The sequence below is a fragment of the Bubalus bubalis genome, chromosome 18, assembly GCF_019923935.1.
Source record: "Bubalus bubalis isolate 160015118507 breed Murrah chromosome 18, NDDB_SH_1, whole genome shotgun sequence".
Classification (NCBI taxonomy): Eukaryota; Metazoa; Chordata; class Mammalia; order Artiodactyla; family Bovidae; genus Bubalus; species Bubalus bubalis.
The window spans coordinates 63,998,510-64,012,212 of record NC_059174.1 but is presented as its reverse complement, the minus strand read 5'-3'; the positions used below and the strand labels follow the sequence as shown (position 1 = coordinate 64,012,212).

The following is a 13,703-nucleotide window of genomic DNA, read 5'->3' as shown; positions in this document are numbered from 1 at the left end:
TGACTGGTTTGATCTCCTTGCTGTCCAAGGGATTCTAAAGAGTCTTCTATAGCACTGCAGTTTGAAAGCATCAGTTCTTCGGTGCTCAGCCTTCTTTATGGTCCAACTCTCACATTTGTACATGACTACTGGAAAAACCATAGCTTTGATTATACGGACCTTTGGGAAAATGTAGGAATCTCTGTGAATCGTCAAGGCAGGAGGTTGGGTTCTACACCATTCTCCATTGTATGCAGAACTGGCTGAGGTCTCTTCAGATGTTACCTTGCCCATTCAATCTGCCTTCTGGATGCTTAGGGGCACTTTGGAGGAAGAGAGCTAGTCACGCTTCTATTTATCCAGGAAAAGTATCAACAGGTTAGACAAGGCATTCAGGAGAGCATATTAGTTCAGTTCAGTCGCTCAGTCGTGTCCAACTCCATGCGACCCCATGGACTACAGCACACCAAGCTTCCCTGTCCATCACCAACTCCCGGAGCTTACTCAAACTCATGTCCATCGAGTTGGTGATGCCATCCAACCATCTCATCCTCTGTCGTCCCCTTCTCCTCCTGCCTTCAATCTTTCCCAGCATCAGGGTCTTTTCAAATGAGTCACCTCTTCGCATAAGGTGGCTTAAATATTGGACCTTCAGCTTCAACATCAGTCCTTCCAATGAATATTCAGGATTGATTTCCTTTATGATGGACTGGTTTGATTTCCTTGCAGTCCAAGGGGCTCTCAAGAGTCTTCTCCAACACCACAGTTCAAAAGTGTCAATTCTTCATAAGTCAGGAGTTAATTTCAATTACTTAGTGATCTCATTCCTATGATTAGTTTATTTTAGAGGTGGGACATAATTGAGCAGACAGGAAACGGACAAAGGACTTGCTTTCACAGGATTTTTTCTGCCACTTCTCCCAGAACATAAGTGCCTCACCCAGATCTTCACTCTGAATTCCTTTCAGGGTGAACTGTAGGTGGTGGTGTGTGGTGGGGAACATCCTTTAGTTGGCAAACTTCAGGAACAAAAGACATATGAGGTCAGGGAGGAGGCTGTGCTGCCATTTCTGAGCTCCTCCTGGTGCCTGGTGGACACTGGTCCTCAGCTCTCCTAGGCTGGCCTCTCCTGGGGGACTGGGGAGACCTGGCCCTGCTCTCAATGTCTTTTCTCCTCCAACAGGCTGGCTTGGGCAGGTTCATCCTCATGGCACTGGTAGAGGCGCAGGGGAGAAACAAATGTCATTTCACAAGCACTTTTCAACCTTCTGCTGGATCATATTTTGCCAGCCTCCTCTGCCGAGAGCACGTTCCATGGCCAAATGCAAATTCAGAACAAGGGGCCATTGCACACTTAAAGTGCAAAGGGGATAGACACGAGGCAGGGTGGAAAACAGGCCATGTCTGCAATCTACTTCAATGCAGAGTTGTGACTACATCCCCAACGTCCATGGGCTTCCACCTGTCACAACACAAGAGGGTTCCCCAGCCTGGCACCTGGGAGGGAAGCCAGGAATGGGGGAGAGCCTTCAGCAGCCAGGTGACCCTTCTCAAGCATCAGAAGAGCCTCTGGGAGGATGCAGTTAGCAGTGTGAGGGATGAGGAGGAAAGACTTTCTGTGTAAGTCAAATGTCCAGAGACCTCAGAGCCTGCATGCCACAGAGAAGCCCACAGGAGTCCTGAGTGTGGGGAAGCTTTCACAGAGGGCTCACCCCTTACTCATTACGGCAAAACCTACACCTTGGGGAAGTTGTGATGATGCATCAAGGATGGGGGGGGTGGGGGTGGGCTTCAGGCAGGTCTCCTCCCTGCTGCTCCACCAGAGAGTTCAAGCTTGAAAAGACGGTAAACTTTCTGAGTGTGGAATAACTGAAACGTACATGAAAACCATGGAGAACCTCTGTGGATAGAGATTTCTTTCATTTCACCGCCAACATCTTTGGGTAGACCAGAAGTTCTCATGTGGGGTGATACTTCAGCGCCCCCTCCTGGAACTTGTCTGCAATGTTGGCACTATTTCAGGTTGTCCCAAATTGGTGCCCCTCTACTAGGCTCTGATGAAGAAGCAAATGGCAACCCACTCCAGTATCCTAGCCTGGAGAATCCCATGGACAGAGGAGCCTGGCGGGCTACAGTCCATGGGGTCACAAGGAGTCAGAGATGACTGAGCAACTAACACACTAGACTCTAATGGATAGAGACCATTCTAAACACGGTGCAGTGGACCAGGAAGACCCCCTGCACAAAGAACGTTCAGGTCCCAAATGTCAGTGACACTCTGGGGGATGCATTTGAGAAGGAATTAGGTACAATTTTCTGGCTCTCCAACACAGTAATCACTAAGTAACCACATGAAGCTAATCGATGTAAACAAATCAATCTTAAATAAAATTCAAAACAGAGTTTCTTGGCAGCTCAGGGCAGGATTCAGCAGCTGAATGTGGCCAGAGGCTACCACCCTGGACGCTGCAGATACACAACATTTCCGTGGTCACTGAAGGGTCTGCGTCAGGACTGATTTAGATCCCTTAGGTTATCACATACCGTGGCCCCCAGAAAGCGAGGCTGTGGGCTTGCAGCTATGAGAACGTGAAGGAGCATAGTCTCCTGAAAAAATCTTATCAGTGCATCTTGGGGACTCTTGGCTCCTTGCACGGTCCTCTGGGCACTTTGAGTCTCAGAGTGGCCAGTGCCTGGCCCAAAGGGCACCCCCTCTCCTGGGAGAGATTAACCAACTGGTTACTGATAGTGTTAGATAAACTCTAACACTTCGCGGGCAATTTCCATCTGTCAGGTCCGAGGCTGAGCACTTTCCACAAATGAGCTCATGTAACCTTCACCAGAATCCTATGAAATAGGAACTAAAATGATCCCCAACTTATAGGGAAGTCACCCAGGCTCACCAGAGCTATTTGTAAAGGTGGTTGTTTCAAATTTTGCACATATACCAAGACTATATTACGATTTTTATAGTATACGTTACAGGATTTAAATTTCCATAAACTATATATATATAGATATATATATAGATATATATTAAAAACACATATCTGTTCACCTTTCTGTTCAAACTGCACTTTTCACAGCAACTTTTTGGTTTATCTACTCCAGGACCTGGCACAAAAAAATTCTTTAGGACAAGGATGAAGACTGTGTAAATAAGGGCATGTTGACATAATTCCATCCATCCTTAGGACTGTCTAGGATGGGTTCATGCAAAGAGGAGCAGCTGCGACCCAGACCTGATGGCTCAGGAGTCTAAAGTACCTGCCACACACCCTGGCCAAGAAAGGTGACTGACCCGGAACTGAATAGACGCAAACTGCAATCAACACGGGTGAACGTGTGAGAATGATCAGAAAAAGGAGGGAAACTCTTGAACTTCCCGTGCCCGTGATGCCGAACGTTAAAAGATATTTTGTGTTTGAGTCCAGGACACATGCTATTAACACATACGTGTGTTTCGACCTGTGTGGCATCTCTTCTTACTCTAAGCACAAGTTTAGAACCACTGACTTACTCTTATGACCTGCACAAGGTCATTCTCGTCCCCTTAAGACCTGCCCATCATGACCTCCTATATCGGTTTCAAAGCAACGAAAACAAGAGGCCCCCGACCCTCCCCCCTAGTAACCAAGTTGCCGCGAACCTCTGACGCCTGTGCTGGTGTCAGAGGCGGTTTGAACCACCTGACTCGGCCTTGGGGGCGGGCTTGGGGGTTGCGCGAGTCGCCGAGCGGCTCAGCCTGTACATAAGCGCGCGTTTGTCCACCGCGTCCCCGAGCGTCTCCGGAGCCGGCTCTGCTCAGGCACCAAGGACGCGCGCGGAACCAGCCCGCCTGCCCTGCCCAGCCGCCCAGACCGAAGCGGGTCCCGAGGTCAGTCCCGCGGCTGCCACTCCGCGGGGTCTGCGCCCGCAGGGCGGGGGCGCGGGCCGGGGGTCCCCGCGAGGAGGGCGGGGGCGCCCCGGGAGGAGGTGCGGGAGCGGGGGCTGCAGCCTGGGGGCCCCGAGACCCCAGGGCGCGGGCGGTGGGGGGCCCTGGAGAAATTCAAGTTTTCCCCTGGAGGCGATGGAGACCCTCGGATCCCTTCCACCTCGGGGAGACTCCAGGTCTAAAGATTTCACTGGTCACTGGGAGAAGCGAAAACTGAAGGCGACAGAGGAGGCTGGGGTGTCCGGAGGCGGGGATGGCAGGGGTCCCCTCCAGGGCAGGCGGCGGGGAGCCCGGGTCCTGGTCCCCAGGTTTTGGGGGGCGGGAGGGGCGGACCCAGGACTTCGCAGTTTGCTGGAGGAGGCGGGAGGCACAGGTTTGCTCTGCACACCAGAGAGGGCAGTCGGTATCGGGCTCAGGTAAGGAATTGGCCACACAGAAGATGGGAACATGATTCTGGGGGGATCCAGAGGGCGGTGTGATGGGTGGGGAGCCGGAGAGACCCTCTGGATGAGTTTGGGGTTCACTAAGGGCGCAGAACAAGGTTCACAGATGAGGAGTGCGCGTGGAAAACAGCTTTTGCGCCTCCAGCGGTTCTGTGCGGCTGCGTGGCTGCGGGTGGGGGCTGGGAGCACGTTTAGGGCGCGCGGTTTTGAGGGGCAGCCTCTGGGGGAGGGGCCGGGGGAGGCTGAGGGTGGGCCTGGGGGTCCCCCAGAGGGAAAGTGTACTGGGGAGGGTGGGGGGTCATTCCAGCCTGTGGGTCTGCCTCTGTGCCTGTCTGGAGGGTGTGTGTGTGTGTGTATGTGTATGAGAGTGTGTGAGAGATATCAGGACTGCCTGTGAGGAGTGTGCTCAGCATTGAGCGGCAGGCCTGCCCGCCTGCGTAGTGGGGTCTCTGAATTTCCCTGGGCTTGTCTGCAGGTGTGTTTGTGTCGTTAGGCCCTGGTTCCCGCAGTCTGCATCTGAAAACGTGTGTTTCCAATGACTGTGTGTGTGTGAGTGTGTGTGTATCTGGCCTGCGGTTCCCGCGCTGTTTGACGCACCCTGTATTTGCAGGATTATGTGTGAGGGTCTGCGATGGGTCTCATGCCTCTTCAAAAAAGGCTTAGAGGAAGAGGTTTGACTCTAGGTTACCAGATAATGTGTGCTGAGTGTGTTTTTAAGCATATTTAATCCTCATGTTTAATCATTTATAGTCTTAATTTTCATGGAGGGGAAAGCTGACAGCCCAAGAGGTTAAAAAACCCAGAATCCGGGCCTGCCAGGTAAAATGCAGGCTGCTTTCTTAAATTCAAACTTCAGACAGATACTGAATTACATTTTAGTATAAATGTGTCACAAATATTTCCTGGGAGCCCATCTGTAAAGATAATCTAATAAATTTTTAATAATTTTTTTTAAATGTAGATATGACCCACACAGTGTTTAAAGGCTGCTTAAACTAAAACTTGATTCGTGTATCTGAAATTCAAATCTCCATTTACTGCGTATTTATTATAACATTGCTGTTGTTAAACGTGGCCAACTTGATCGTTGAGATCCCCAGCTAGTGACTGGCAGGCTGGAATCCCCCAGTTCTCACCCAAGACACACTGGGCCACGTCCTGCCCAGGGTGATGCTGGGGCAGAGGTGAGGAACCCACACTGAGCCTGTGCCGAGCCCCCTCCCTGCAGGGCTGGCCCCACCCCAGGGCTGTGCTGGGGGATCTGCGGCCCGGCCCCTCCGGTCACCGCGGTCCTGAGGGCGAGACTGAAGCCTTGTGTACCTGGAGGGGTCGAGGACAGGAGGGGAGGGCCTGTCTGAACCCCTTGGGCAGGCTGCCTGGGAGCCCTGGGACAGAGCTGAAAGACAGCCCTGGGACTGCTCCACGGGTGCGCTTACTGAGTGCCTGCTGTATGCCAGCCTCCAGAGGCCCTTTCTGTACTAGTTTGCTGAGCTGCACATCCAGGGTGCTGGCACTTGGTGTCATATTTCTTGTGTTTCTTAAAGGATCATAAACCCACGGACGCTGCCCCTTCCCTTGCCAGACACCATGCCACACACTCCCCAAATCACACACTGGACCTTGAAGCAACTCTATGCGGGTGGCATTGCCAACATGTCCGTTCGGCTGTTGGGGACCTGAGGACTTGGGGAGGGGATGGAGCTGTCTGAGTCCACCCGGCCTCTGAGAGCCACACCCGGGCCCCGGCTCCACCGCCCAGGCACTAACTGTTCTGTCTCCGGTCCGTAGGGAACACCTGTGGAGTTATCATGCTGCCTCTGAGCACCATCGAGAGCCAGGAGACCGAGCAGGTGAAGACCAAGCCGCCGAAGAAAGGAGGTGAGACCCGGAAAACTGTGGGCAGGCGGGAGTGGGGAGGTCTCCAGGGCAAAGCGATGATCCTGAAGATTGGCCCTGTCACCAAATGTCTCCACTGGCTCTTCCGGGCAGGGACACCCAGGATGTGGCCTCCCTGACATCACCTCCCGTCAGCGGGTCCCATCACGGCCCGCTGGGAGCTCCTGGGAGCTGAGCCCGTTTGGGCTCCTTTTTGTGGCCTGGACACCCCTGTTTTCTTACCCCAGCCCCTCCCCTCCCTGACACTTCCTGTCTGTTCTCTGGGGGCCTTTGGGTTACAATTGAATAAAGGTCTCACTCACTCCTGGGTGACCTCCAACAAGTGTCCCTACCTCTCTGTACCTCAGTTCGCTCATCTCTAAAGTGGGTTGATGATAATACCCATCTCAGAGAGTTATTATGAAGAACCACATAAACGTGTACAATACTTAAAAGCACGTTTGGAACACACTCCACACGTATTAGCTCCTGTTACTGGTTTCATGATGAAGACTATTATTACCGAGTTTCTCAAGCCTCAGAGGGTCAAATGGTCTCATGACTCTTTCCCCCTCCCTCAGGCTTCTTTTCTAAGAAGCGTGATGTTCTGCCGAAGAAGTCCAAGAAAATGAAGGGAACGGTGTCCTTCAGAGTCCTGCCGTTCTGCCCGGCGGTAAGCCTGCTTGCTCCCTCCCTTTTCACCGGAGGCCCCTGGCTGACCGATCACGCAGATTGGCCACCCTCTCTGCTCACCAGAGACCCTTGGGTGCCCGGGTGCCCAGGTGCCCCTTGCCCCTGCCTTGCCCTGGATGTGGCCCCAGCCTGTGGGGCGGGATGGTTTTCCTTGAGGGTGCTGCCCTCTTTCCTGCCTCCTCCTTGCTAATTCCAACTTCTGCTCCAACGTCACCTCCTCCATGAGGCCTCCCTTGCTCCCTTTCACCCCGTTTCTCTCCAGCCCCTTGCCTTCCTGAATTTTCTTCAGAGTAATTATTGACAGCATACCTTGTACCTATTTTTTAACCATCTCTCTCCCCTACTAGAGTAGTTTTGTGGGGTCAAGAGCCTCTTCTGTTGTTCAATGACATATCCCCTCTGCCTAGCACAGATGTAACCAGCGCCAGGCATGCAATCTCTCGGGCTGATTAAATGAGGGAATAAGTCAGGGAACGGTCCCTCCTGCAAAGGCAGCTGTGGCCTTGTCCACCTGGCTACCAGTCCTCCTTCTACAACACCCTTGTCTTTCCGGCAGGAGCTAGCACAAAAATTTCCCTAGGTCAACGGTGGGCAGACTACGGTCATTCAGCCCACAGCTTGTTTGTGTGAATAAGGGTTTCTTGGCACGTCCACCCCCAACCTTAGGTAGAGTCAGGGCTGTTTTCATGTAAAATCCAGTAGCTGAGACGCAGACTGGATGATCCAGAAAGGCTAGGCAATTTGCCATGACACTTTCCACGACAGCGGTGAATGACGGTGCTTCGAATAGATGCAGGCTGGCATCAGTTCAGGCGAAGGTGTGAGAATGCTTAGAAAAAGGAGGGAAACTCTTAAACTCTTGTGACTCTGATGCACAGGGTGGATACTTGCTGTTTGGGTCCAGCACACATGAGACATACATGTTTCTACGTGTGGGGCCTGTGTTTCTTCGTATCTGAGTAACAAGTTTAAGAGCCACTGCTTACCTTGCTACCTGCACAACTGAGTCTCCTCCACCTAAAGCCGCCCAAGGCCACCCTCTGTATCAGTTTCTCTAAGCGGTGAGGAGGAGGATGCCCGGGACCCTCCCCCAAAATAAAAGTGAAGCCAGCACGCCCGTGCTGGCGGCAGGCACGCTGTTAACCACCCGCTTGTGTTGGGGGTGGAGGTGGGGCGTCGTGAGTGATGCGGAGCCGCTCAGCACTCTTCATTCCTGCGAGTTCACCCGCAGGTGCCCTGGACTTCGGAGCCAGCCCTGCCCGCGCCCCCAGGACAAGCGGTGAGCAAGCCGGCGCGCTCCAGCCCGGACATCGAGACCGAGCCCGGGGCCGGAGGTCGCTCCCGCGGCCGCAGCTCCGAAGGGTCCGGCCATCAAGGTTGGAGCAGTTCGGGGCGGGGGGCGGCGGGAGGGCGGAGGGGGATCTCCGCTGGGAGGGCGCGGTGGGGGCTCCCCGAGGGCGGCGGGAGGCCTCGGACCCTTCCGTGCCGCGCGGGGACTCAGGGCCCCAGGATTTCTGAGGCCACTGTGGGGAGCGAATCCTGGAGGGGACAGAGGAGTGGGTGCCCCGCGGAGTTGGGTGTCCGGAGGCGGGGATGGCGGGGACCCCCTCCAGGACAGGCGGAGGGGGGCCCGGGTCCTAGTTCCCAGCTTTTGGGGGCGGGAGGGGCGGAACCCGGGACTTTGCCGTTTGATGGGGGAGGCGGAGGTCCGGGGGCTGCTCCCAACCTGGGAAGCCAGAGGGGTGTCAGGGGTCAGCTAGCGAGTGCAGAATGAAACATAGGCTAACGACTTTGTGGGGAGTCCAGAGGGCAGTTTGCAGGAGGCAGGAGGCCTTATGGATGTGTTTGGGGGTTCACGGAGGACGCATGAGAAGTTCGCTGATGAGAAGGGCGCGTGGAGAACAGCTTTTGCGCCTCCAGTGGTTCTGTGCGCCCGTGTGGCTGGGAGCACGTTTGGGGCGCGAGATTTTGAGGGTCAGCCTCTGGGGGAGGGGCCCGGGCGAAGCAGAGGGTGGGCCTGGGAGTCCGCCAGAGAGAGTTCCCCCAAACTGATGCATCTTTTCTTTGCGGGATTATATGTGAGGGTCTCTGATTGCATCTTATGTTTCTTTAAAATGTTTAAAGAAGGTTTAAAGAAGGCAGAGGTGTTGATTTTGTTTCCAGATAATGTGTTCTGACTATGTGTCAATTTAACCATATTTAAGCTTCATGTTTAATAATTAATTTTACTCATTTTTTTCTGGAAGGGAGACTTGACATAACAAGAGTTAATAACCCCTGAATTAGAGCTTATCGGGTAAAACACAGGATCAGTTTAGTTCAGCCGCTCAGTTGTCTCCGACTCTTTGCGACCCCATGGACTGCAGCACGCCAGGCCTCCCTGTCCATCACCAACTCCTGGAGCTTGCTCAAAACTCATGTCCATCCAGTGGGTGATGCCATCCAACCATCTCATCCTCTGTCGTCCCCTTCCTTTCCTACTTTCAGTCTTTCCCAGCATCAGGGTCTTTTCTAATGAGTCAGTTCTTCTCATCAGGTGGCCAAATATTGGAGCTTCAGCTTCAGCATCAATCCTTCCAATGAATATTCAGGATTGATTTCCTTTAAGATTGATTGGTTTGATCTCCTTGTCATGCAAAATGTAGGAGAGTTACTTACATTTGAATTTGAGACAAATAATGAATTACCTTTGGACATAAGTATGTCCCAAGTATTTCCAGGGATATATGCATAAACATAGGTTAGTATATTAAATAAATTATTTTTAGGTAGATACTTACCATGCAGTGTTTGGGACTTGTTATAGTACAATATGATCCGTGTATATGAAATTCACATCTCAGTTTGCTGTGTATTTGTTGTAATGTAGTTGTTAAATCTGGCGAACTTGATCCTTGAGATCTCCAGTTAGTGACTAGCAGGCTGGAATTCCCCCAAGTCCACTCCCCAGACACACGGCCCAAGTCCTGTCCAGGGTGATGCTGGGGCAGAGGTGGGGTCCCCACACTAAGCCTGTGCCGAGCCCCCTTCCTGCAGGGCTGGCCCCACCCCAGGGCTGTGCTGGGGGGTCTGGGGCCCGGCCCCTCCCCTCACCATGGTCCTGAGGGCAGGACTGATGCCTCCTGTACCTGGAGGGGCCCAGGACAGGAGGGGAGGGCCTGTTTGAACCCCTTGGGCAGGCTGCCTGGGAGCCCTGGGACGGAGCTGAAAGACAGCACTGGGACTGCTCCACGAGTGCACTTACTGAGTGCCTGCTGTATGCCAGCCTCCAGAGGCCCTTCTGATACCCAGTTAGCCGAGCTGCAGCTTCCTGGTCCCAGCACTTTGTGTCACAGTTGTTCTGGTTTTAAAGGGGGGTGAGCCCCAGGTACCAGCTCTGCCCTTGTCCTTGCCAGGCGCCATGACAACCGCTCTCCCCAGATCACACCCTGGGCCTTGGAGGAAACCAGCAGGAGGCATTGCCAGCACGTCCCCTTGGATGCTGGGGACCTGGAGACATAGGAGGGGATGGAGCTGTCTGAGTCCACCCGAGCTCTGAGAGCCACACCCAGGACCCCCGGCTCCACCGCCCAGGCACTAACTGCTCTGTCTCCTGTCTCTAGGGAGGGCCTGCCGCGTCATGATGCTGCCTCTGAGCACCATCGAGGACAAGGAAGCCGAGGAGGTGCAGACCAAGCCTCCGGAGAAAGGAGGTGAGACCCACGTGGGGTGGAAAGTATAGGCAGGTGGGAGTGGGAGGGTCTAGGGCAAGGTGATGAGGAGGGGTTGACCCTGGAGACTGGCCCAGTCCCACCCAGGCATCTCCCCCTGGGGAGGGGGCCCTGAGGACACACAGGATGAAGTCACTGACATCACCTCGTGTCAGGCTGTCTGTCACTCCTCTGCTCAGAGTCTGCAGCCTGCAGCAGGGTCCTCACCTCTCTGCCTCAGTTTCCTCATCTCTAAAGCAGGACAATGATAGTATCCGTCTCAGAGAGTCATTATGAGCAATCAGTTAAACTAATACATGTAAAGTACATGAGTACCTGGACATGGCAAGTACTCAGTACGTGTTAGTTTTTGTCACTGGTTTCATGATGAAGATACTCAGTTTCTCAAGCCCCAGAAGGCAAGATGGTCTCACACCTCTTTCCTCCCCCCGCCCCCCAATGCAGCCCTGCTTTCTGAGAACCCTGATGAGCCTAAGAAGAAGCCCAGAGGAATGAAGGGAAGACTGTCTTTCAAAGTCCTGCCGTTCTGTCCCATAGTAAGCCTGCTTGTTTCCTTTCTTTGACCTGAGATCCCCTAGGTTATGAGAGGTCAGGCACATCTACCTCTTCCTCTGTACAGCAGAGACCCTTGGGTGGCTGGGTGCCCCTTGTCCATGCCGCCCCCCCGCCCCAGGATATGGCCACCATCCTCTGGGGGTGCTGCCCTCTTTCCTGCCTTCCTTCTGTTTCCTAAATTCCAATCTCGGCTCCAATGCCACCTTCTCCACGAAGCCTCCCTTGCTCACTTTTGCACCATTTCTCTCTAACCCCCTGCCATGCTGGATTTTCATAATTATTGCTACCTAAGAACATACCTTGATCTGTGTGTTCATCTGTCTCCCCTCCTAGAGAAGTTGTTCAGTGACATATCCCCTGTCTAGATCAGATTTAACCAGTGTCAGCCACTGCATACACTCGGGCTGATTAAATGAAGAAATGAATTAGGGAACGGTCCTTCCTGCGGAGGCAAGCATGGCCTTGTCTACCTGGGTACCAGTCCTCCTTCTCCTACTAACCCCCTTGACTTTTCTGGGGGGCGCCCCTGTCCCCACGCACTTTGGATGGATTTGATCCCATCCTCAGACCAGCTCCAGGTACGTCCCTGACCAATCAGAGCCGGCAGTGCCAAGATTCCCGGTGATTGGGCCTGGGCTGGGCACGTGACTCACCCTTGGCCAATGAGGCGTCTGCTCTGTCTCTGGGGCTTCTTAACAGGCAGGAGGGGAGGCTGGAGCGACCCGGGTGAGAACCAGGAGGCCCTTGGGGAGAGGTCAGGGGAGGCCCTGGGTCAGATTGCCGGCGAGAATGTCTTACCTACTAGTGCGACTAGTACTACTCTTAAAGAAGTTCTCGTATTAGGAATTAATGTGAGAATCCAAGATTTTTTTAAAAACAGTACAAAGATTATCAAAATTCACCGAGTGTTGCCACATATTCTATTTGCATGTTTTTTAAAATATATATTTAGATATAATATTGATGGTACTCAAGATTCTGCAAAGCACAGGATGCCCCCCCACACACACTCTGCAAGGAATGACATGACCCGAGAATGTCTCTAGTGGGACACTGACATCCCCCTCCTGTTTCTCTGTTCTCTTTCCTTCCAGCCGAGTGTCTGCTTCAGCTACTACCTGGAACCGGATGACGCTGAGCCTGAGCCCGAGCCCGAGCCCGAGCCCGAGCCCGAGCCCGAGCCCCAGGCGGCTCCTGACGGTTCGAAATCGGACCCGAAACGCACCGTCGTCCCTATGCCTGTGCTGGAGTTCCGCGAGGTCAAGGTGTGCGAGTGCCCCCTGTGCTGCCTCAGCTTCGTCACTGCTTCCTAAACGCTGAGGGCCCTCCGCTTCCCGCTCCTGACCGCGCGCCCCCGAATCATGCATGCTGGGCTACCGTAGTGTAAAATCCCCCAATACAGCGGCTTCAATAAACCCGACTTGCTGTCTCTCTCAAGGCTGTGGTCTGTGTGTGAAACTCCCAGGACCGGGGCGGTGCAGCTCCGTGGAGTTGGGCAGCCAGGGTCCTTTGACCTCGGTGCTCTGTGCCACGTGGCTGGAGAGGGCTCACCCCGACACCCAGTCCACATTCTGGTTCGGGGCAAGTAGGGGGATGAGGAGAGAGGAAGACACGCTTCAGTCCTTCAAAGGGCGACTCCTAGAAGAAGCCCAGATCACTTTTCCTCACAGCTCATTGGCCAGAGACGGTCACATGGTGACATCTAGTTGCAAGGGATGCCGGGAACTGTAGTCCTTAGCTGGGCAATCATGTGTCATCCAATAGCTTCTATCACTATAGCAAAGGAGAATGGATAATGTGTTCACCTCTGACTGGGTGTGTTATGTTAATTTATCCCCAGCACATGTTGTGATGAACACCCAAGTGAATAAATGTATTCTTCAATTCTGTATCTCTCCTCCATTGACCAGAATCTCCTCCCTTTTTATGCAGATAATTAGAATGAGGAACTTTTCTTGGGCATTGACCATGCGGTAGGCCGCAAGCCAGGGTCTTTACACATTTTGATCCCCTTAATGCTCACGACCATGTGGCCAGTTCTGTTATTCTGTCTCTTTCTGAGATAAGAGAACAGAGGCACACAGTGCCTGTCACTTGCTTCAGGTCACACAGATCATAAGGAGCCAAGCCAGGATTCAAATCCAGAGAGGCTGACTCCAGAGTCTGTGTCAACAGGACTCAGCAGCTAAACAACAACAACCATCCTTTGTATCAGACTCCTTCGGTGGCAAGCAACAAAAACCCCGACTCCGGGCCTTTGCCCTGGCTATTTACTCCCCTGCAGTGCGCTTCTCCCAGGGCTTTTCTGTTGTTGACTCAATCCTCATCTTTTCCAGTTCCTCCTTCTATGCAGGTATTGGTGACTTTACGGCTTATGAGATATTTATGACAGTTCTTTGGTGCTGGCTGGTTTTAAGATTATCACCAGTTTCCAGCCCTCTGTTACTTAGGAAAGCACCCACTCATTTCTGAGAAGTAAAATGATCACCCATGAGCTTCAGCACCTCAACAATT

The 13,703-nt window shown here is 53.2% G+C and overlaps 1 protein-coding gene across 2 annotated transcripts; it reads left to right on the top strand.

Annotated features, from left to right (window-relative positions):
- Window positions 1-3,688: 3,688 nt before the first annotated feature.
- LOC102395838 (ryanodine receptor 1) lies at window positions 3,689-12,626 on the top strand. 2 transcript variants are annotated; one of them, XM_025270328.3, is made up of 7 exons: window positions 3,689-3,856; window positions 6,145-6,234; window positions 6,813-6,904; window positions 8,156-8,300; window positions 10,527-10,616; window positions 11,079-11,170; window positions 12,284-12,626. In XM_025270328.3, exons 2-7 carry the CDS (start codon window positions 6,165-6,167, stop codon window positions 12,500-12,502), a joined length of 708 nt encoding a protein of 235 aa, XP_025126113.1. In that variant the 5' UTR covers window positions 3,689-3,856; window positions 6,145-6,164; the 3' UTR covers window positions 12,503-12,626. The 2 variants fall into 2 exon arrangements, with proteins under 2 accessions (XP_025126113.1, XP_025126112.2); XM_025270327.2 differs by lacking the exon at window positions 3,689-3,856 and adding an exon at window positions 4,152-4,329.
- Window positions 12,627-13,703: the final 1,077 nt, after the last annotated feature.